Source organism: Cebus imitator, unplaced genomic scaffold (assembly GCF_001604975.1).
Source record: "Cebus imitator isolate Cc_AM_T3 unplaced genomic scaffold, Cebus_imitator-1.0 Scaffold19, whole genome shotgun sequence".
NCBI lineage: Eukaryota > Metazoa > Chordata > Mammalia > Primates > Cebidae > Cebus > Cebus imitator.
Window position 1 is genome coordinate 8,322,241 of NW_016107334.1, and position 24,442 is coordinate 8,346,682.

Below are 24,442 nucleotides of genomic sequence, written 5' to 3' on the forward strand. Positions count from 1 at the left end.
CCGGGCCTGAATTATTACTTTAAATGAATGAATTTTAAGGTTTGTAAATAATATCTCAATAGAGCTGTTAAAAAATAAAAGGCAGGAACATGGAAAAACAAAACATAAAATTGACTTAATAAAAACAACACAACACAACACAACACAAACACATGCATTATGGGGAGTCCTGCGCACACTGCTGGAAGGGACCCCTGCACATAGCCTCAGAGCTGACATGGACTGGGCAGGAGACTGCTCTCAGCTCCAGGCATTTCCTTCTAACTCATATGGTCGGTTCATATGCCCTTAAATAAAGCCATAAGCACATCAGCTGTTCTTCCCTGAGAGGTTTCTTTTATTGAACAGCAACTTCATCAACCCCCTGAGACATCTATAAACATTTATTTTCATGTAAACACAAAATACTAACCATTCGTCTCAAATAGCACAATGCTCACAGCACACACGTCCCATGTGAAAGAGATTACGTCTGACACCACACACAGGGCATCCTGTAGGCTGCAGACTTAACTCCACTTTTATAGTCTGTGCCGCCTGCACAGAGAGCCCATGTGTAAGGGGCAGGGCGGGGGCCAGGCTTCATGATGTCTTCAGATGAAGCTCTAAACTCTATTTCTAGTCAATTGGACCCTCCGTCTTTGTAATGGGTGCAAGAGAGATGAAAACTCCAGTAGAACACTCCAGAAGAGACTCCTCCAAAAAGAAGAGACTTTCCTGAGGCCAATAACCACACCTCACTTATATCTCCTGTGCCCCTCACACAGCATGTCCCTGAGAAAGCATGCTGAATGTCTGATGTACAACAAAATGGTTGGATGGATGGATGGACGGACAGATGGACAGACAGCTGGGTGCATGGATGAATAAAAGGTCGTGTGTGTCCTTTGACTGCTCAGGGGAACAGCTGATGTATTCCCAGAACTTGGGACTGCTGGTGGTCTCATCAGGCTCCAGGAGGGCCTTTATTACATCCCTAAAAAGGTAAAACCCTGTTCCTCTGTCAATATGTCCAAAATCCAGCAGCAAAAGAAGAGAGGAAAGGTGTGGCTCTCACTCTCAAGGTGACCTGTCACCCTTCATTCCCCACAGTTTCTGAGGGCCAGCTCTGAGGTAGCACTGGAAATGTGAGAGGTAATCAGGCAGCCCAGGGCTGACCCTGCGGCTGATCTCCAACAGCAAGGAGCAGAGGTAGCAGGGCCCCTGGTAGCAGGCCCCTGGCTTCTACAAAGTCAGTCATGAGCACAGGTGGGTTTGGGGATGTCCTCGGCAATGGGATCAGATCTGCCTTTGCCCAAAAGCAGGGGCAAGAACTTGGGTCATCTGCCTCAAAATGTCCTGACCAGCTTTCTCTGGGAAAAAATCCTACTGAAATCAGCAAGCCTGGGCCAGTTGCAGAGAAAGCACCGCCCTAGCTCTAGGGGAGCAGGCTCTGGGTTCCCTAAAGGAAACTGGACTTGCGCCCCACCCTTGTGGAGGGCTGGCGGCCCTGGGACAGCTCTGCCTAGCCTGTGGGCGCTAGGGCCTGAAAGCAGGTCCTTGTCTCTGCATTCCCAGAGTGACGAGCGCAAGCCACCAAACAGGGCTCCATCAGCATTTGAGAAGAGGGAAGCCAATGTCACATCTGAGCCAGGTTGTCATTTTTAGTTACTTTTACTACCACAAGCCTTTCTGCTTAAGGCTACCAATCTGCTAGAAGCACCATCTGCCCAAATTCCTGCCAATGCTTCCCAGCTAAGCTGATGGCTGAAGGCTGTGCAGAGCCCTCTCTGAGCACCTCCTGTATACCAGTCCAGAAGGAAGCTCCAGGCCTGCCGTAGACACCATCCAGCCCCTGCCCCTGCCCTCAAGGCACTTCTGATGTGGCTGAAGCCTCCCTGGAAAGGACATGTATCTCCCTGGAAACCTCTTTGGTGTCCGTGATCTCACAGCAATGGCAGGGCTGGCATACACAAAACCGCAATAGGTTTCCGCAGCCTAGATGAAATGGGTGTGGCCCCTTCCGGAGCGTCTTTAAACTTCTAAAAGGAAAAAGGTACTTTCAGTAAAACATCCCTGTGGTTCCAGTGAAGTCCCACCAATTTATCCTGAGAAACAGGAACCATATTAGGTTTAACAAGTCAGCTGCTGAAATTTGTAGGAACTGTCAACCATTAACTTGGGGAACTATCTCCCTGCTGTTGCATAGTGTCGTACACTGAGCGCAGCACGTTCTCAGGCGTTCTAGAGCCTGAGCCTACCTCAGAGGTAACTGGAGTCCACGGGGTCATCTGCCCATCAAAGATCCCCAGGAAAGGTGCGTTCCAGTCACACAAGTCTCAGATCTGAATCCTGGGAGCCCAGGCAGGCCTCTGGACCTGGCCCAGGTGGGCATCCTGGGCATCCAGAGGCATCAGGGACTGGGCCTTGCAAGCTTGCCCTGTGGCTGCCCCACCAGTCCCATGTCCTCCTCCTCCGCTCCACGGTCTGGATCATTCTTTGTGTGTTCCAACTCTTCTCCACGCGTCCTCTCCTAAAGTCAGAAAAGAATCCACAGACATTCCAATTAAATACGGTAATGGGGTCATCCCGCACAGTCTGGGGCTGGACGTTCAGGATGTGCAGGTGTCCAAGCCTGGCTTCTGCCTGCACTTCCTGCTAAGAATCAGAACAGGCCAGGTTCAAACACCCTAGCCAACCACAGGGAAATCATGTTTTGTGCATAAGAGCACAGATTTACTGAAAGGAACTGAAGCCCAGCCCAGCCCGGGGAGACCAGAGAAAGAGCAGGGAAGAAAGCACTGCTTTCAAAGCTGGCACCCCGCGCTCAATGTGCAGCCTTCCCCAGGCCCACAGTCATGGGCGTTACAGTACCCTGGACATCTCTGCTCCCACTAACAGAGATTTAAAAGGAAAATCAAGGATCCACGGAAAAGGCCAAGTACAACGCTCTCTTTTCGGTGCCTGTTGGGTCTTAGGTTAGCCCGTCTTTACAAGGTAAACCAAAGAAAACGAAAGCCCTCATCTGCCAGACAGCTAGAGCTCATGTCAGACGGGAAGCAGCTTTCTAAAACAATCCAGCACTTACTGAGATATTTTATTATTTCATTGCTGAATCTTCTGTTTCAGAGCAATGTGTTTTCCAAAACAAGCAGTATTTGTCCATGACGTACAAGTATACGTTTTGGAGTTTAAAGTAATTTTGGACTCTTTAGGAATTTGAGAGCAAAGACCCTTTGGCACCAGAGAGTGAATATTTTCACAATATCCTGTATGGGCAAGAGTCTGGTTTGGCCACAGGAAAACCTAAAATCTTATAAAATACTGATTGACAACAAGCAATGAAGAAATATTCAGTAAGCATCCTCCCTTAAGATTCTATTCTACAGTAACTCCGGATTATACAAAAAGCTGATACCTAATTCCAACTCCATCCCAGCAATCTGAGCTTTCGCAGTGGAGGAGGAAAGAAAGACAAATTTGTCTTGCTTTTTGTTCTGCTTGACAGACACTGGTCCATGGCAGAATTTGAAATTCAGATTTTTCAATATTTCCTTAACGATGCAAGGTTACGGCCAATTCCATGTGTTCTCTGTTCCATTTTGGTTTCGTTAGAGCTTGTCTAGTTTAGAGGAGAGAACCATAAAAAGTCTAATTACAAAGGCTCTCCTCGCAACACCCGCTCCCAAAACAGCCCGGAGATTCTGAGCACAGATCAAGGCCCACTGCCACGAGAAGTCATCTAGAAAGCTGCCTTGCAGGTTCAGACCACAGTTTCCCTAAACAAGGACAGCAGGTTTACTAAGAAAGCAAGAAGTTCGTGGGGTGATACAGTATCACCATACCTTGCTGCTGTCTCCAGGGGCAGACTGTCTGGGTCTGTCATTCCAAGAAGTCCTCGCATGACGGCTGACGTCCTCCTCCTTGGAATTTCCTGGGTGTGCTGCCCTCCCCAAGCAAAAGAAAGAGGATGAGCAAATGGGGGTGGCTCCGAAGGGACTGGACAGTCAAAACAGTAAATAGTACACTGGGGACCTTGCAAACATGTTGATGGCCATGACCTAATTCTATCTCCTTTTTTTTTTTTTTTTCTTGAGATGGAGTCTGCCTCTGTGGCCTAGGCTGGAGTGCAATGGCGCCATCTGGGCTCACTCTGCCTCATCCTCTGCCTCCCAGTTTCAAGCGATTCTCCTGCCTCAGCCTCCCGAATAGGTGGGATTACAGGTGCCCGCCACCATGCCCAACTAATTTTGTATTTTTAGTACAGACAGGGTTTCACCATGTTGGACAGGCTGTTCTCAAATCCTGACCTCAAGTAATCTGCCCGCCTCAGCCTCCCAAAGTGCTAGGTCCATTCCATCTTTTTGACCTTCATTTTGGCATTTGCTGCAATGCTCTCCAGAGGACAGGAATGCCTGCCAAGTGTCAGGGGATGCAAAGGGATGGTTCCACTTAAGCATTTCTGAGCTGGAATTGTGATCTATTCTTCCATCGATTCTGGCATTTAATGGACTCACGTTTCCACTTCTAGTCCTGAATCCTTCTCTTTGCTCACTGGTGGTTTTGCTCACAATAGAGGTCACGATCACCCATGTTCAGTGAGTTTCCCTCCTCTCCTACCAAATCAGTACCAACTTAGAAAGAGATGACTTTCATGGCTGGGTGAGGTGGCTCATGTCTGTAATCCTAGCACTTTGGGAGGCTGGGGCAGGTGTATCACGAGGTCAGGAGATCAAGACCATCCCGGCTAACATGGTGAAACTCCGTATCTACTAAAAAGACAAAAAATTAGCCGGGCATGGTGGCCGGCACCTGTAGTCTCAGCTACTCAGGAGGCTGAGGCAGGAGAATTGCTTGAACACAGGAGGCAGAGGTTGCAGTGAGCCAAGATCGTGCCATTGCACTCCAGCCCAGGCGACTCAGTGAGACTCCATCTCAAAAAAAAGAAAGAAAGAAAGTGATGACTTTCTTGTCCTCCCATGCAACTCCCCACCCCACACCCCCAAATCCATATGTGTGTGTGGTGTTCAGATCCCTAAAAAAAAAAAATACAGTTTTGCATTTCAGCTGAAAATACCTATGCAACACATTTTGTTTACTAAAGAACAAATGAATTATTTAGTTGTTATCTATATAAGTAAATTTTTTAATTTATTTACAGAACTGTATAAATTAGCAAAGTTTGGTTTGGCAAAATTTAATTGAAGTCACTTAAAAATACCAGCACACTTTTTAGTTGTCTTGGCCATACAGAGCCTTTGTAACACACAGTAGTAGGTGCCCATGTAGTTAGCTGGCAAATGAGTTCAGAACCCAGGCCAGCCTTATTCACTACTACATCCCTGACAGCTAGGACAGTGCCTGGCACGTCTGTAGATGCCTCATCAACAGTTATCGAATGAACGAATAAAGAAATACATGACCAAATGAATGAGAAAATGAAGAAGATAGCCCATTATCAATTTTCCACCTTTCCTAATGTTTTTATGTGTTGGGAGCTATCAAATGTTTACTTGTATTTCATTCCTAACTGAGGTTCAGTAAATCTTTTTTTTTTTTTTTTTTTTTTTTTTTGAGATGTAGTATCTCGCTCTGTCGCCCAGGCTGGAGTGCAGTGGTGTGATCTAGGCTCACTGCAACCTCTGCCTCCTGGGTTCAAGCGATTCTCCTGCCTCAGCCTCCCAAGTAACTGGGACTCCAGGCGTGTACCGCCATGCCTGGCTAATGTTTTGTATTTTCAGTAGAGACAGGGTTTCATCATGTTAGCCAGCATGATCTTAATGTCATGACCTCATGATCCGTCCGTCTTGGCCTCCCAAAGTGCTGGGATTACAGGCGTGAGGCACCATGCCCGGCTGAGGTTCAGTAAATCTTTAAAAATGAATGCACTAATTTGGAAGCATACAGGGAGGTATCTGAGCACTAATCACACAGGCATCAACCAAGGCTGCAGTAGACAACAATGGCCACTAAGAGGAGCCATATAACCTGTCAAAGAGCAGAATTCGACAGAAAAAAACACACCCAGTACGGTGGTTTTGCCCCCAGCACGCTGCACCACCACGTTGCTATTGTACTCATTAACGTATGACTCAGCAAAACTGAAAAAAGGTCAGAACTGCAGTTTGCTGGGCATCAAACTTTCAGAAAAGTGGCCCCCGCTTCTTATCTCATATTTTCACATCTCTTGATGCAAAGATCCTTCTGGTTTAAAAACTAAATGCAGATAAAAGTATTTTCCCTGCGGATGATGACTGAATCCATTAAAAAATCATCTGGAGAAAGAAAGCAAAACTATGACCTATGGATTTAAAAAAATTAATTTTTTAAGTAGTGGTCAATTATTTCCTGCCCCCAGTAACAATTTTGTAAATGAAAATTTCACTGTTGACATATTCAGTTTCACGCTCTCTGGTAAAGAAACTTAAGGCATGTTCAGACTGACCGGGAAATCACATCAGATGGAATTATGATCCTCTTGGTCAAGTTTCAAAGGCTTTGTCTGTGACTGAGTGTAAGAAGAAAGAAATTTCCCACAAACTCCTTCTCTCAAAAGGTCTGAATAATCTGTAAATATTTTCAGGGCCCATTATAAGCCACAGATGTTATCAACAGCCAAGATGGCACAAACTTTTAAAGACCTGGCCCACCAATCAGGCTGCTTCAGAAATAGTCTTTAAAACATTTGCAAGGAGCACAAGTTAATTTCCCTTTGAAATGTTGTGAAATGTTCATGCCTTATTTAGAGCAAGAAGCAATTGATTCCACTGGGCTTCTTGCTTACAGTTCTATTTCTATGGCACATAAAATTATAGGATACCTCCAAAATAACTGTCAGGGAAAAGAAGGGAGAACAGATAAAACTTGAAAAAAGAGAACAAGTCAAGAAAGCAACTCTAAGAATCACCGACTAATTTAAGACTAACATTCAATTGATAGCCTAGTGAGAGTCCCAGGAAAGAGAAGCTTCCAGAATCTGCATTGTTCGGTGGCCTGTAAGAAGTTCTAATCCACTAACACTTGCTGATTTCTAAGAGAGAAACAGATGAGAAACTGCAGAGCACCGAGCTAATCTGTGATCACATTTGCAGCCCCAGCTCACCAACTTGAAAAAAACCTGAGATGTCAGCACTGTCATAATGGTTGCGAGCTGAAGCCGGCTGGCTGAAAACCTTCCTGAGTGAATTAAAATCCTGACTGCGGGCACTTGGGGAAAAAGAAGATGTGGCTGAATCTGAGAACTAGCCATGATGTATACAGGCAATGAAAAGACCATAGCTTTGAATTTTTTTTTAACTAAAGAGTTTTAGTAATCTATTTATATCCTAATTATAAAGATGGCCCTTCTTCCTTCAAGGGACTCAAGCATGCTTCTGGAACATTCTCTGTGCAAGTCCCCTCATTTGCTGTTTTAGAACAAGAGTTGGTGAATCTCAAAGTGAATTAAAATGACAGGCTTGGCATCTGACTTCCAGCTCAGTTTCCTCTGCCCAGACCACACTGACTCCCAGCTCTTGAAACAGCCCCAATGGGATTAGCTGGGAGGAAGCATCTCCCCAATTAGGAGAAAAAGTCCTCGCCCCTGCTCACCCCTCTGGCCTGTGAGATTTCCACATTCCAATATGCAATGCATTTCTCTTCTCCATTCCCAGCCAAGGGATTGAAACGTCCAAGCACAGAGGCTGCGTGAGGCCCCACAGCCTCATTTGTGTAGTGTGTCCATAAACCCTCATGGAGGGACAGCTCGGTGCCCAGAGACCCGACCCGCTTCCCTTCATTCCTAACTCAGCGCCACAGGGCAAGTCACTTAACCTCCTCATTAGGATCACAGCTCAGCTCCGCCCTGCCAGGCCTCCTTCCCTGGTGCTTGGTCACCCCATTAATATCTGTTAAGATCCATTAAGCCTTCCAGCAGAAATGCAAAACCGATCACTATCATCATCAATAAACTCCAAGGCACTCTCACCTGTCAACAGCTAAGGTGGATCAGTTAGCATGTGGAGAGAAAGCCTGGCACCTTGGCTGCCCGTCAACCCCTAATGAGCCACCTGCAGCTGCACAAATGTGATTCGATGCTGATGGGAGCACCCACCCCAAGAAGGAAGGAGAGCTGGGGCTTTCATTTTGGACAGTTAATTTAAATTAACTGTCCCCCTCATCTCCCACCCACAGCAGCACCTGCAGCCTGGAGGCGTCCGCTGCCCCAGCCCTGGCCTGGCCTCACCTCTTATCACTGAGCTGAGAAGCGCTTGCCGTAGGCAGCCCTTCCCCACTTGAGAGAAGTGGAAAGTGCACCGTCAAAACAGCGACTTGGGGGTCAGGTGAGGTGGCTCGCCCTGTAATCCCAGCACTTTGGGAGGCCAAGGCAGGTGGATCACGAGGTCAGAAGTTCAAGACCAGCCTGGCCAAGAGTGTGAAACCCTGTCTCTACTAAAAATACAAAAATTAGCTGGGCACAGTGGCAGGCACCTGTAATCCTAGCTACTCAGGAGGCTGAGGCAGGACAATTGCTTGAACCTGGGCGGCAGAGGTTTCAGTGAGCCGAGATAGCGCCACAGCACTCCAGCCTGGGCAATAGAATGACACTCCATCTCAAAAAAAAAAAAAAAAAGATCACCGTAAATTAATCCATACTAGTGTTGACACTAGAAGTAACTAGACAGATGCAGGGCAGTGTTTCAGTCTGACTTACAGTCTGGAAGTCTTGGCTGAAGCTGAACCTTTAGCCAGATGTTGATGCGCTGGCCCCAGGCCCCTGGGGGCTTCACCTCCCACAAACGCCCTCGCTCTTCTGGACAGACCAGCAGGAACTGCCTACAGACTGGGAGGAAGGAACGCAGCGTGAGTCAGGAAGTCCCCCACCTAACTCTGGTTCACTCTGTACCAACTCTCTGGGTCTCAGACATGGCCTACTCCAGTCCTTCTCAAGCAGCCCTCCACTACCCCCACCGCCCCTGCTCTCTGCTGGAATCCCTGCTGCACTCAAACCACTTTTTCATCTGCCTACCATGGACACATCCAACTCCCGGCTCCTCCTGGTGAGGATCTCTCATCTCTGCCCCTGTTGGAGGTAGATGTTGGAAATAGGTGCTGGATGCCACAAAGAAAAATCAGCACTGAGACAAAGGATCTTACAGACTTCCAGACTATAAGTCAGACTGAAACACAATTTCGGCAACGCAATTTTTACTTCCTGGACTGCAGGATGGGTACTGTCACTAGCCATCTTGCCACGAGAGTACAGCGAACAAAGGAAAACACACAAATGTATCCCTTACGCATTTGGGGTCATCCTTACTGCTGTGTCTGATCTTCATTGGCTGGAGCCAGACCTCACAATCTAAACTAAAACCCGATTGGCTAACAACGTAAAACTTTCTGAACAGGTTAAACCAGTGGAGAGCTGGGACAAGCTTGTGAGCACGTCCAGCACAGATTTCTTGATTAAAGTACAAGGACATAGAGTGTACTATGTGCCTATAAGCATGGCATGTCTAACAGCTACACAGGATAGGGCTTAACAAAGTTATTAGCACACTTATTATTTAACAAGAAAGGAAATTTTAAAAGGAACTTTTCTACTTCCCACAAGCCCTCTCATCTGCGTTCATTTACTAGGGTTTTTATAACAAAACACTGCAGACTGTGTGGTTTAAACCAGGGCTCCCCAAGCCCTGGGCCACCGACCAGTGCCAAAACACACAGCAGGAGCTGAACAGCGGGCAAGCGAGCAAAGCTTCATCTGTATGTACAGCTGCTCCCAGTGCTCACATTACCACCTGAAAAAGTCCTCCTGTCAGACCAGCAGCTGCATTAGATTCTCATAGGAGCATGAACCCTATTGTGAACTGGGCATGTGCAGGATCCAGGTTGCATGCTCCTTATGAGAATCTAATGCCTGATGATCTGTCACTATCTCCCATCACCCCTAGATGGGACATGGAAAACAAGCTTGGGGCTCCCACCGATTCTCCATGATGGTGAGCCGTATAACCATTTCATTACATATTACAATGTAATAACAATAGAAATAAAGTACACAAGAAATACATGTAATGTACTTAAATCACCCTGAAACCAACCCCTTGTCCCTGCCCCATCCGTGGAAAAACTGTCTTCCCTAGAGCCAAAAAGGTTGGGGACCACTGGTTTAAACAACAGAAATTTATTTCTCACAATCCTGGAGGCTGGACATCCAAGATCAAGGTGGCCCAGGCTTGGTTTCTCCTGAGGCCTCTCTCCTTGGCTTATGAATGGCCATTTTCTCCCTGTGTCCTCACACAGCTGTTTCTATTTGGGTTCATCCTGGTCCCTCTCTTCTTACAAGGACACCAGTCATACTGGACTAGGGGCTCACCCTTAGGACCTCATTCAACCTTAATTAGCCGTTTTTTTTGAGACAGAGTTTCGCTTTTCTTGCCCAGGCTGAAATGCAATGGCGCAATCTTGGCTCACCACAACCTCCACCTCCCAGGTTCAAGCGATTCTTCTGCCTCAGCCTCCCAAGTAGCTGGGATTAGAGGCATGTGTCACCACACTCGGCGAATTTTTGTATTTTTAGTACAGATGGGGTTTCTCCACATGGGTCAGGCTGGGATTACAGGCATGAGCCACCACACCCAGCCTTTTAATTAGCTTTTTAAAGGCCCTATCTCCAAATGTGGTCATATCAAGGGCTTCAACATATGAATTTGGGTGGGGGGCACAACTTAGTCCACAGCACCATCCACGTTGGCCACTCTTCATGCACCGTCCTTCCTCCCTCCCAAAGAACCTTCAGGCTTATCCTCTGCTCCCTCCTGGATTCCAGAGTCCACTCAAGGTTCCCAGACTTTTACGCCTGCATTCATGGGTGAACATTTTCACATGGCAATGTCCCGAATCCAGGTGAATGAGAAACTGCTCCTGGTTCTGCAGATGCCCATGGGGACTCCATTAAACCCGCTTCCTAACATTTTGGGGTCCCTGGGAAACAGCACAGATGGAAACCTAAAGAGTACAATGCTAAGTGCAGGCAGACCTCAGAGATACTGTGTGTTCTGTCCCAGACTACCGCAATAAAGCAAATATCACAGTAAAGCAAGTCACGTGAATTTTTTGGTTTCCTAGTGCATACATATAAAAGTTATGTTTATACTATGCTACAGTCTAGTAAGCCTGCAATAGCATTTTGTCTAAAAACTACAATGTACATACCTTAATTAAATAAAATATACTTTAATGCTAAACAACAGTAGTGATCATCTGAGCCTTCTGAGTCATAATCTTTAGGCTGGTGGAGGGTCTTGTCTCAAAGTTGATGGCCTCTCAGGGTGGCAGTTGCTGAAGGCTGGGGTTGCTGTGGCAATTTCTTAAAATAACACAGCAATGAAGTTTCTTCCACCAATTTGATTCTTCCTTTCACAACAGATTTCTCTGCAACATGTGATGCTGTTTGATAGCATTTTACCCACAATAGAACTTCTTTCAAAATTGGAGTCCATCCTCTCAAACCCTGCTGCTGCTGCTGCTGCTTTATCAGCTAATTTATGGAATATTCCAAATCCTTTGTTGTCATTTCAGCAATGTCCACAGCATCTTCAACAGGAGGAGATTCCAACTCGAGAACCCACTTCCTTTGCTCATCCATAAGAAGCAACTTCTCAACTGTTCAAGTTTGATCATGAGATGGCAGTAATTCAGTCCCATCTTCAGGCTCCACTTCCGATTCTAGTTCTCTTTTTATTTCCACGACATCTGCAGTGACTTCCTTTGCTGAAGTCTTGGACTCCTCCCTCAAAGTCATACATGAGGTTTGGAATCAACTTCTTCCATACTCCTGTGTATGTGGATATTTTGACCTTCCAGGAATCACAAATGTTATTAATGGCATCTAGAATGGTGAATCCTTTCCAAAAGGTTTTCAATGTACTTTACCCAGATCCATCAGAGGAATCACTACCTGTGGAAGCTATAGGCTTAGAAAGTGTATTTCTTATATAAGACTTGAAAGCTGAATTTATTCCTTGATCCACAGGCTGCAGAATGGATACTATGTTAGCAGGCATGGAAACAACATTAATCTCTTTGTATATGTCCATCAGAACTCTTGGATAACCAGGTACATTGTCAATGAGCAGTAATATTTTGAAAGCATGGTTTAGTGAATAATTTAAGCCCACAGTTGAGCAGTAGGTCTCAACTGCGGGCTTAAATTATTCACTGAACCATGCTGTAAACAGATGTGCTGTCATCCAGGCACTGTTTTTCCATTTCTAGAGGACAGACAGAATAGATTTGGCATACTTCTTTTTTTTTCTCTTTTGAGATGGAGTCTTGCTGTCACCCAGGCTGGAGTGACATGGCGTGATCTCAGCTCACTGCAACCTCTGCCTCCCAGGTTCAAGCGATTCTCCTGACTCGGCTTCCTGAATAGCTGGGACTACAGGTACATGCCACTATGCTCAGCTAATTTTTGTATTTTTAGTAGAGAGGTGGTTTCATCATGTTGGTCAGGCTAGTCTTGAACTTCTGACTTCATGATCCACCAGCCTCAGTCTCCCAAAGTGCTGGGATTATAGATGTGAGCCACCACACCTGGCCAATTTGGCATTATTCTTAAGGACCTTAGGATTTTCAGATGAGTAAATGAGTGTGGACTTCAACCGAAGGCTACCAGCTACATCAGCCCCTAACAAGAGACTCAACCTGTCCTTTGAAGCTTTGAGGCCAGGCACTGACTTCTCCTCTCTAGCTATGAAAGTCCTGGATGCCATCTTCTTCCAGTAGAAGGCTGTTTCACCCACATTGAAAATCTGTTGTGTAGTGCAGCCACCTTTACCAACATTCTTAGCTAGATCTTCTGGGTAAATTTTGCAGCTTCTGCATCAGCAATTGCTGCTTCACCTTGCACTTTTATGTTATGGAGATGATGTCTTCCCTCAAACGTCATCAGCCAATCTCTGCTAGCTTCAAACTTTTCTTCTGCAGCTTCCTCAAATCTCTCAGCCTTCCCAGAATGGAAGAGAGTCAGGGACTTGCTCTGGGTTAGGCTTTGACTTAAGGCAATGTTGTGGCCGGCTTGAACTTTTATCAGACCACTAAAACTTTCTCCCTGTGAGCAGTAAGTCTGCTTTACTTGCTTATGATTTGTGTGTTCACAGGAGTAGAACTTTTCATTCCCTTCAAGAATTCTTCCTTTGTATTTACATCTTGGCCAGCTAGTGCCAGAAGCCTAGTGTTCAGCCTACCTCAGCCTTCGACATGCCTTCCTTGCTTAGTCATTTCTAGCTTTTGATTTAAAGTGAAAGACATGTGACTTTTCTGTTCACTTGAACATTCAGAGGCCATTGTAGGGTTATTAGTCGACCTAATTTCAATATTATTGTATCTCAAGGAACAGGAAGAAAAGGAAGGAACAGCTGGTCACTAGCAGAGTCAGAACAGGCTCATGCATTAATTGAGTTCACTGACTTTCATGGGCATGGTTTGGGGTGCCCCAAAACAATTATGACAGTAATGTCGAATATCACTGATCACAGATCACCAGGACAGATACAATAATAATAAAGAAGTTTGAAATATTGTGAAAATTACCAAAATCTGACACAGAGACATGAAGCGAGCCCATGCTGTTGGAAAAGTGTCCCTGATAGAAGACTTGCTCGAAGCAGGGCTGCCACAGCCTTCACAATATAAAACACACAGCATCTGCAAAGTGCAATCAAGGGAAGAGCAGTGAAATGAGGAATGCCTGTCTTCCAAAGGTACAAACCAAGTTAGCAAAGCGCTATATATGACACGCTCTGCCCTCCTATCTTGACAAATATAACTTCCTAACAACAGGAGAAGCTCGTTTCAAATTTAGAATTCTTGGACTCCTTGGAGCATTGCACCAGTATGTGGCAATACCAAGCGAGCTGGCCCCCAGCCTGCAGTCCACCCCCTTCTCCACCCACCCCAGCCCCCGATAGATACCTAAGAGGCCTATGAGTAGAAATGTGGCCGCCTTCCCACACACTGTCCACAGCCCCCCAAGATCCTCCCTGGGCTCTAAGGATGTACAAATTGGTGGCATGATCACCCTCATGAGCACAGACCCAGGGATGACGTCCACTCGGCCCCACAGTGGCCACTGGCAGGAATCCTGGGGTCCTGGTACCCTGAGCCAGTTTAGGAGGAGCAGTGTGGGCCAGGAGGACACCTCCTCTTGGGCTCATGGAATCTTTGCCCCCGCAGAGGGAGATGCAGCTGAAAGAGAGTTCAAAGCTTGGGGCCCAGGGCAGGAGTCTGTCCTGTCCAGTCGGAAGGCACCACAGAACTCAATAGAAACCTGGGTGGCTGAAGCCCAGAGAGCAGTAGCATGAGTCAGAATCAGCCTATTCAGAACTTTCTTTGCAGGCGAAGACAGTGGAGGGACAGCAGGGAGCACAGGGACCTACAGGGTCTTAGCAAGGCTGACCCAGGCTCAGCAGTCCAGCCCTTAACCTTGGAGCCCACTGTTCCTTTGAGTAAAGCACTCTCTCCCACTCCCTCAGCAAAGCCTCCTAAAACCAGGAGGTGGTCTGCACCTGAAGCAAGAAAGAGGAGAGGGGCCAGGCATGATGGCTCACACCTATAATCCCAGTACTTTGGGAGGCTGAGGCAGGAGGATCATGAGGTCAGGAGATCAAGACCATCCTGGCCAACATGGTGAAACCCCATCTCTACTAAAAATATGAAAATTAGCTGGATGTGGTGGTGTGTGCCTGTAGTCCCAGCTACTTGGGAGGCTGAGGCATGAGAATTGCTTGAACCTAGGAGGTGGAGGTTGCAGTGAGCAGAGATTGCACCACTACACTCCAGCCTGGCAACAGAGTGAGACTCCGTCTCAAAAAAAAACAGGAGGAGGAGAGGGACTGGAAGGACATGGGTTTGGACAGAGGACCAGCTGCCTAGGCCCCCGAATGCTCCAGCACCTGAAAGTGAGCTACACGGTGCAAGAAGCCTCAAGTGCTCTTTGCAGAAATCCAAGGCTCTTCAGAGTTTAACAACAGACTGAGTTTGAAAATACATAGAAACAAGCAGACCCACTTGAGGAAAACGATGTTTTTACCTGCTTTTCTTTATGACTTCACAGCAACAGAAGCTTCCTGGCTTTTCCTAACTGTTCTCTCCTAACCCTTGAGCCAAAAAGACACCAGAAACTGGATACTAAGCATTCAAAAACAGCTACACACCCAGAACAGAGGCAGGGCACAAAGTAGGGTGTGTGTGCTTCATAGGGGAGGGGGGGCTCAGAGACAGGCTCTCCAGAGCCTCCCACCCTCGTCACCTTAGGGTGTGATGTTTCACATCAGAGCTGTTTCATCCTCCTCTGACAAACGTGGATAAAGGATATGGGAGGGAGGCGTCTTGTGCGTAGAGAGCTACAGAGGTGCTGGAAAGCTGAGCCCATTCAGAGCTTGCCCTTCCACCCAGTTCCTGCCTTCCCTTCAGCTCTTAGGCTCTCCCGTGGCTTCAAGTTCAAAGGACAAAGTGAGGAAATACAGGTGTCAAGTGGAAGAGCAAAGGCACTCCAAAGCCCTGCAGCCCACAGCATGGCGGCAGCTCCCCAGATTCCCTCCTCTCTGAGCTCATTGATTTGTTTGTGATTGTTTCTGAATCCAATTATTTTCCAGCTTGGGAGAAGTTCACTCCTTGTGATCAAACATGAAGTCTCAGCTTGTGCTGCAGTAATTGGAGATTTCTCAGAGGGAAGGAAACCCCCACGTGCGTGCTGCCCCGCCAAGGCCTGCATCTGCCCACGAGGGCTCCCCAGGGCCTCTGCCTCCAGAATCCCCTGGAATGCATGTGTGTTATCCATTGCCATACGCTTCAGTACAATTCAAGGGGGGTTTACCTTGGTACATAGCAGGGGACATTGGGCAGCTGACCCCCAGGGCCTCGTCATCTGGGAATGTCTCACAGAAATCCCGCAGCATGGCCGTTCCCAGGCCTTGGCGCCGGTGTTTCCTCCTGACAAACACGGTGTCAAAGACAGGTAGCAGGTAGCACACACCTGTGCCACTGCCACACAGGCTGCCTGCAGGTAAAGAAAGAGACACACACTGTCCCCTGGGCTCGTGGCTGACCCACCAGGACCCTGCAGGGCCCCTGCACAGCCAGAGTCATGGGTACCTCATGGAAACATGATCAGTTTTACAAGCTAAACAAGTGAGGCTAAAATAGCAGATCATTCTCCAAGTGATTGATCAGTATTCTTGAAAAACTCACATGATATTAGACCACTGGGCTGAAATGAAAGGTGAACCTGGGAGACGATACAGAGTGAGGGCACTCATGCAGCACCCTCCTCAGATTCCTCCCTTCACTGCACATGGTTCAATGAGACTCTTGGAGCAAACCTGGCAACATCAACCATCTCCCTGCAGAAGTGAAACCTGAAGAGACCAATTCGACCCATCTCTAGGGTACAGACTTGTTTCAGTAACACTAGCAAGGGCTTACTATGTCCAATTATAGCAAAATGCACTTACTCCAAATAGATGCAGCATCAGGTCCTACTTCTCATGAAATATTGATGGCCCTACTACAGCAGAACAAGAGAGGTGACAACAGGCACCCTCCCAACTTTTTACCCACAGCTTAACCATATTGCAACCATAGTCAACACCAGCACAGTTGCCATTTCTCCAATGAGAACATGGCCTTTCAGCCAGGCACCTCTGTCAACACTGTAACCAGAACTCCAATTCCACACTGAGCTTACCAGCTCGCATTCCTCACCTCTAAACTGCACAGGTGCCCATGCCCTACATGCAATGTTAGAAGAAAACAAATATGGAGCATTTTCAGCTCCTGTTGGAAGCAGTGGTATTTGTCCCTCCCGAGATTCAGAAGTGGGTAATTTCCCAAACAAACAAACAAAAATGACTCAGATTCTAACCAGCCAGATCGAACTGCAAAGATACACCTGCCATAGTGAACTGTTTGCAAAAATGGCCACGATTACTTCCTTCCTATGTCCATGCCCCTTTGCAACTGATTTTGAAGCTCCTCCCATCAAGAGATGGGATCAATTTCCCCTCACCTTCAATTCCAGCTGGCCTTGTGATTCACTTTGGTCAACAGAATGAGGCAGAGTGACAGCACCACCACCCTAATCCTAGGCCTCCCGGGGTATGCTGCACCTGTGTTCCCTCTAGGATCCCTGAAACACACCACAAAAGCAAGCCCAAGGTAGCCCACTACCTGAAAGGAATATGGCCCAGGCACTACTGCGATCCCAGCCAATGTCTAGCCAGCCCCAAGCAGCAGAGCCACCTAACAAGCAGGTCACCATGAATACACAAAAAGCCCACCTAGACTAGAAAACCACCCAGCTGAGCTCAGCCTAAAATGCCAACCAAAAGAATTGTTAGCTAAATAAGCTTACTATTTCATACCAAAAATGAATTTAAAAATAAATTATCTGTGGTGAATAAAGAGACTCATTTCTCTTGAGACAGTAACTATAAAATATTTAGGATTTCAACCTCGATGCACTTGAAATGAGAGAAGCAACTTGCTTGCAATTATATTATTTCAATATATAGAAGATGAGAGCAGTGTTCTTGTAATAGTGAAATCTTCCAAAACTAAAAAGGCTTAATATTAAATAAAGACGCAATTTCATTTACAATGGTATTTTAAAAGAAGTAAATAATTAAGAGTATGTTTAAGAAAAGAATTGTCTTGTACACCGAAAACTACCAGACATTGTTGAGAGAAATTAAGGAAGATCTAAATAAATGAAGATAAATTCCATGTTCATAGATTGGATGACTCAATTAATAAGATAATTCTTCCCAAAATGATCTGTAAACTCAGTGCTAGCTCTATCAAAATCCTCTTTGTAATTCTGCAACTAAACACCGGTTTAGATAGACAAATACTTACCATTATGTTACAATCACCTCTAGAAACCAGTAGGGTAACAAGCTGTACAGGTTTGTAGCCTAGAGATGACAGGCCATACTCTACAGCCTAGGTGTGTAGCGGGCTCTGCCACTGAGTCTTATAGGAACATCCAATCATGTTCACACAATGACGCAAACGCTTAACAATGCATTCCTCAAAAATACAAAAAATACGCTCTTCCCGCCGCCCAAGATGCCGAAAGGAAAGAAGGCCAAGGGGAAGAAGGTGGCTCCGGCCCCTGCTGTCATGAAGAAGCAGGAGGCCAAGAAAGTGGTGAATCCACTATTTGAGAAAAGGCCTAAAAATTTTGGTATTGGACAAGACATCCAGCCCAAAAGAGACCTCACCTGCTTTGTGAAATGGCCCCGCTACATCAGGTTGCAGCGGCAGAGAGCCATCCTCTGTAAGCAGCTGAAAGTGCCTCCTGCAATTAACCAGTTCACCCAGGCCCTGGACCGCCAAACAGCTACTCAGCTGCTTAAGCTGGCCCACAAGTACAGACCAGAGACGAAGCAAGAAAAGAAGCAGAGGCTGTTGGCCAGGCCCAAGAAGAAAGCGGCTGGCAAAGGGGACGTCCCCACGAAGAGACCACCTGTCCTTTGAGCAGGAGTTAACACCGTCACCACCTTGGTGGAGAACAAGAAAGCTCAGCTGGTGGTGACTGCACATGACGTGGATCCCATTGAGCTGGTTGTCTTCTTGCCTGCCCTCTGTCGTAAAATGGGAGTCCCTTACTGCATTATCAAGGGGAAGGCAAGACTGGGACGTCTAGTCCACAGGAAGACCTGCACCACTATCGCCTTCACACACGTTAACTCGGAAGACAAAGGTGCTTTGGCTAACCTGGTGGAAGCTATCCGCACCAACTGCAATGGCAGATAGGATGAGACCCGCCGTCACTGGGGAGGTAATGTCCTGGGTCCCAAGTCTGTGGCTTGCATCGCCAAGCTAGAAAAGGCAAAGGCTAAAGAACTTGCCATGAAACTGGGTTAAATATACACTGTTTCTGTAAATAAAAATAATTAATGCAAATTTTCCTTCAAAAAAAAAAAACTAAAAATACAAAAAATGAGCCAGCTGTGGTGGCTCTTGCCTGTAGTCCCAGCTACTTGGGAGGCTGAGACATGAGAGCTGCATGATCTGGGGAGGTGGGAGTTGCAGTGAGCTGACATCGTGTTACTGCACTCCAGCCTGGGTGACAGAGTAAGACTGGGTCCCACCAAAAAAAAAAAAATCTTATATCTGTGGTTACAAGGGCTGGGAGTAGGAAGGATGAATAGGCAGAGCACAGAGGATTTTTAGGCAGTGAAACTACTCTGTGTGATACTAGAACAGTGGACACATGCCATTAAACATTTGTCACATCCCACAGATGGTACAATATGGGGTGAGCCCTGATGTAAACTATGGACTTCAGTTAATAATCATCTATTCTTATAGGCTGAACCGTGTGTTTCCAACATTCACAAACCCCCAAAACCTCAGAAGGTGGCTATCTTTGGAGATAAGACCTTTAAAATAAGTCACGAAGCTAAAACAAGGCCATTAGGGTGTGCACTAGTCCAACCTGACTAGTGTCTCTGTAAGAAGAAATTTGGATACCCAGGAAGACACCAGCAATACTCAAGTAGAGAAAAGACCAAGTATGGACATAATGAGAAGGCAGCCATCTGCAAGCCAAGGAGAGAGGCCTCTGAGGAAAACAAGCTTCTGACACCTTGACCTTTCTCACAGTCTCTCCCTAACTGTGAGAAAATTAGTTTCTGTTGTTTAAGTCAGCAGTCCCCAGCCTTTTTGGCATCAGGAACCAGTTTCATGGAAGACAGTTTTTCCATGGACCAGGAAGGGGAGAAGATGGTTTCAGGATGATTAAAGTGCATTACATTTATTGTGCACTTTATTTCTATTATTACATTGTAATATATAATGAAATAAGTATACACTCATCATAATGTAGAATCAGTGGGAGCCCTGAGCTTGTTTTCTTGCAACTAGATGGTCCCATCTGGGGATGATGGGAGAGCATGACAGATCATCAGGCTTTAGACTCTCAAAAAGAGGGAGCAACCTAGATCCCTCACATGCACAGTTCATAATAGGGTCCGTGCTCTTATGAGAATGCAATACCACTACTGATCTGACAGGAGGCTGAGCTCAGGTGGTAACATGAGCAATGGGAGCAACTGTAAATACAAATGAAGCTTCGCTCACTCACCCAGCACTCACCTCCTGCTGTGCAGCCCAGTTCCTAATAGGCTACAGACTGGTACCGGCCCATGGCCTGGGGCCTGGGGACCCCTAGTTTAAGCCACCCAGTCTGTGGTATTTTGTTATGGAGGCCCTAGAAAACTAATGTATATATCAATATTGGTTCATCAATTGCAACAAACGTACCACACTAATGCAATATGTTAATAGAGAAAATTGTTGGGGGAGGGGAAACAGAGGAACTCTGTACTTGCCCCCTCAATTTTTCTATAAATCTAAAAACTATTCTTAAAATAAAGCCTATTCATATTTTTTAATGTATTAGGATTTTATAAAATGAGGTTGGACCCTTACTTTATGTCATATACAATATAAAATAATTCAAAAGGGATCATGGACATGAATGTAAGAGCTAAAACTATAAAGCTTTTAGAAAAAGAAAAAGTAAAAATCTTCCCAACCTTGGGTTAGGCAAAGAGTTCTTAGATTCAACACCAAAAACACAATCAATTTTGACAAACCTAACTTCATCAATGTTTTAAACTGTTTCAAAAGACACCAATGGGAATCATGGCAGATGAGAGGCAGGACTAGATCACAGCTCTGACTGGGACAGACAGAGCAGCATGTGGAGGCTCACACTGTTACTTTTTGCTACAGAACAACTGCAGAAATAAATCAGGAAACCTGAGAGGACCCACAGACTCCCTGAAGGAAGTGGATTGCTCCTGCAGGACCCAGGAGACACCCCAAATACTGTGTTGGTATCTACGACTGAGAGACCCACAGATGGTTCACATCACAGAACTCTGTGCAGACAACCCCCAGTACCAGCCAGAGCCTGGTAGAATTGCTGAGTGGCTAGATCCAGAAGAGAGATAATGATCACTACAGCTCAGCTTTCAGGAAGCCACATCATAGGAATAGGGGGAGAGTGCTACATCAAGGAAACACCCCGTGGAACAAAAGAAGCCTTCAGCCTTAGCCCTTCCTCTGACAGAACCTACCCAAAGGAGAAGGAGACAGAAAACCAACTCTGGTAATATGACAAAACAAGGTTCTTTAACACCTTTAAAAAAATTACACTAGTTCACCAGCAATGGACCCAAACAAAGAAGAAATCCCTGATTTACCTGAAAAAGAATTTAGGAGGTTAGTTATTAAGCTTATCAGGGAGGCATCAGAGAAAGATGAAGCCCATTGTAAGGAAATCCATGTCGTACACCAAAAAATATATACACTATTGAATCTGTCAATTTAAAAATCTTTAAATATGAATGATGCTGTGTAACTATCATCACCATCCGTGTCCAGACCTCTTTCCACATTATAAATGGAAACTCTGTACCCGTTAAACAATAACTCCCTGTTTCCCTCTCCCTCTAGTTCTTGAAACCACCATTTTGCTTTGTATGAATTTGAGGCAAATTCACAATTCAAATATGAGTATTTTTAAAATTTATATCTTTTAAATTGACATGTAAATATTGTATATATCTTTGGTATACAATATGATGTTTTGAAATATGTATAGATTATGGAATAGCTAATATAAATAAATATATTGTACATATTTTATATATTTATTTGTATGTATTTTTAAATGTTTGAATTACATACATACAACCAATTCACAATTCAAATATGAGTATTTTTAAAATTTATATATTTTAAATTGACAGGTAAATATTGTACTCATCTTTGGTATACAACATGATGTCTTAAAATATGTTTAGATTATGGAATAGCTAATACAAATAAATATTTTTATGTATTTATTTGTATTTTTTTAACATTTAAAATACATACACACACACAACCAAGAAAAAAATAGGCAAAGAACTTGAATAAACACTCCTCCAAAGAAGATATACAAATGGCCAATAAGTACATATAAACATGCTCAGTAATCATTAGGGAAATGCAAATCAAGACTACGAGATGCCACTTCACATCCATTAGGATGATACTATAAAAAAATAAGTGTTAGCAAAAATGGGGAGAAATTAAAACCCTTGTGCACTGTTGGTAAGAATGTAAGATGTTACAGCCACCATGGGAAACAGTGTGGCAGTTCCTCAGACAATGAAACCTAGAATTACCACATGATCCTGTAATTCCACTTCTGAGCATATACCTAAAGCAGAGTTTCAAAGAGATATTTGTATATACATGTTTACAGCAACATTATTCACAAGAGCTACAACACGAATGCAATCCAAATGTCCACTGACAAATGAATCAACAAGCAAAATGTGGCATATACATACAATGGAATATTATTCAGCCTTAAAAAAGGAAGGAAATTCTGATACATGCTATAACACAGATGAAACTGGTGGACATTATGCTAAGTGAAATAAGCCAGTCACAGAAGGAAAAATACTGAGTGATTCCACTTATATGAGGCACTTAACATCGTCAGATTTACACAAACTAAAATGGTAGTTTCAAGAATTTGGAGAGAGAGTGAAATGGAGAGTCATTGTTTAGTGGGAACAGTTTCCATTCAATAATATGGAACGAGTTCTGGAGATGGATGGTGGTGATGGTCACACATCATCATCAATATATTTAATACCACTGAACTGTACACTTAAAATGAGTAAGATACATTTTATTTTATGTGTATTTTACTACAACAACAAAAAATCAGAAACAAAAAGCAAAAGAAACTACTAACAAATTATAGAATAGGTGATTTTAGCAATGCTGACAAACCCAAAATCAATACTTAAAAATCTATACATTAGCAACAATTGGAGAAAGGTTTTAATATATCATTTCATAGCTATCAGATCAGCAACCATTAAAACATTGGACAAATATTTTCAGTAAACAAAAATTAGTAGAATTTGTTCCCAGGAGAATAGGACTACAAGAAATACTAAGGAAACCTCTATTAGTCCATTTCGTGTTGCTATAAAATAATACCTGAGGCTTGATCCTTTTTTTTTTTTGAGACAGAGTCTCACTCTGTCACCCAGGCTGGAGTTCAGTGGCGTGATCTCGCTCAAGGGATCCTCCCACCTCCGCCTCCCAAGCAGCTGGGACCATAGGTGTGCGCCACCATGCCCAGCTGATTTTTGTATTTTTAGTAGAGACAGGGTTTCACCCTGTTGCCCAGGCTGGTCTCGAACTCCTGAGCTCAAGGGATCTGCCCATCTTGGCCTCCCAAAGTGCTGGGATTACAGGCGTGAGCCACCGTACTCTGCCATTTGACACTTTTTAAAACCACTAAATTACTGAGTAACTAACAGTCCATTGCCACTTCAAAAACCAGTTCATTGATGACAATAATGTGACCTCACAAACAGCTTCAAGGAACTTTTCACTGAATTTGTGGGATTCATCAAAAATGAAGAGGCAGAATTCAAGCACCTGGTCTGAACTGCCTTAGCTCAGCATCTTTACGTACTTTACCTGCTCCAAGGCTCTGAATCTGCCTGGGGAAGAGCACGGCAGTTGCAGACAACCCCTGCGCCCCTCCTCAGAATCAGAAGCCTTGGTATCACTGCCTCCAGGAGTAGCAGCAGGACCAGGCAAGACCAAGGTCAAGCTCCCTCTGCTGCCTACCTGTGGTTTCACACATTGAGCTGGAATCTGTTAACAGTTTTTGTTAACTATTAGTAGGATGTCTGCACCACAAATGATTCGGTTACAGATTCAAAAACAGCCATTTAGTAGAAAATGACCACTAAGGAGTCTCCCAGGAAAGAGGAATTCAAACAGCCTCCTTTGCATTTTAATTTTTCTCTGGCCCCTTAGTCTACCTTAAATGGTGAAAGAATGTGACCATTCAAAAAAGTGAAAGGGCATCAAAATCTAAGGGCAAAGTCATTCACAAGGAACGGAGCTGAAAGACACAGGGGCTAAAAAGTTACGACTGACTTTGCAAATAACCAAGAAACGAAGAAGTGGTTTGGATGAGAAACTGCTGTATCTCACTGAGGAAAAACAAAAAAGTGGGAAACACACATTTATCTCATCCTGGAGAGGTCAAGCACACACACAATGTTTACATGGCTCAGAACAAAACTCAGCCTCTTTAGCAACTGAGAAAAACACTTAACTCATAGTACACCCATGGCAGTTTACTGAGAAGATTAATTCTTGCTAAAATTAAGAACTTTTTGACAACCAAAGGATAGGGCTGAAATTAGTTAGGTGAGAGATGTTGACAGCCTGCAAAAAATTAAAGAAAGAGGCAAGGTGTGGTGGTTTATGCCTGTAATCCCAGCACTTTGGGAGGCTGAGGCAGGAGGATCACTTGAGCCCAAGAATGTGAGGCAGCAGTGAGCTATGATCACACCACTGCACTCCAGCCTGGGTGACA

At 45.0% G+C, this 24,442-nt stretch overlaps 2 protein-coding genes across 3 annotated transcripts in view; one reads left to right on the plus strand and one right to left on the minus strand.

Annotated features, from left to right (window-relative positions):
• Window positions 1-370: 370 nt before the first annotated feature.
• The window catches only part of FAM169B (family with sequence similarity 169 member B), an 87,171-nt gene continuing 63,099 nt past the window's right edge, over window positions 371-24,442 (minus strand). The window contains exons 6-9 of one of the 2 annotated variants that reach the window (XM_017518419.2): window positions 15,839-16,021; window positions 8,672-8,800; window positions 3,825-3,922; window positions 371-2,512 (exon numbers count right to left, since the gene is read on the minus strand). In XM_017518419.2, coding sequence (XP_017373908.1) covers window positions 2,393-2,512; window positions 3,825-3,922; window positions 8,672-8,800; window positions 15,839-16,021 — 530 coding nt within the window. In that variant the 3' untranslated portion in view covers window positions 371-2,392. The remainder of the gene's footprint in view (window positions 2,513-3,824; window positions 3,923-8,671; window positions 8,801-15,838; window positions 16,022-24,442) is intronic. The other variant, XM_017518425.2, reaches the window with a different exon arrangement.
• Window positions 18,069-18,902, plus strand: LOC108296067 (60S ribosomal protein L7a-like). Its single transcript, XM_037734992.1, has one exon. The coding sequence runs from the start codon at window positions 18,091-18,093 to the stop codon at window positions 18,499-18,501; it is 411 nt and encodes a 136-aa protein (XP_037590920.1). The 5' UTR covers window positions 18,069-18,090; the 3' UTR covers window positions 18,502-18,902.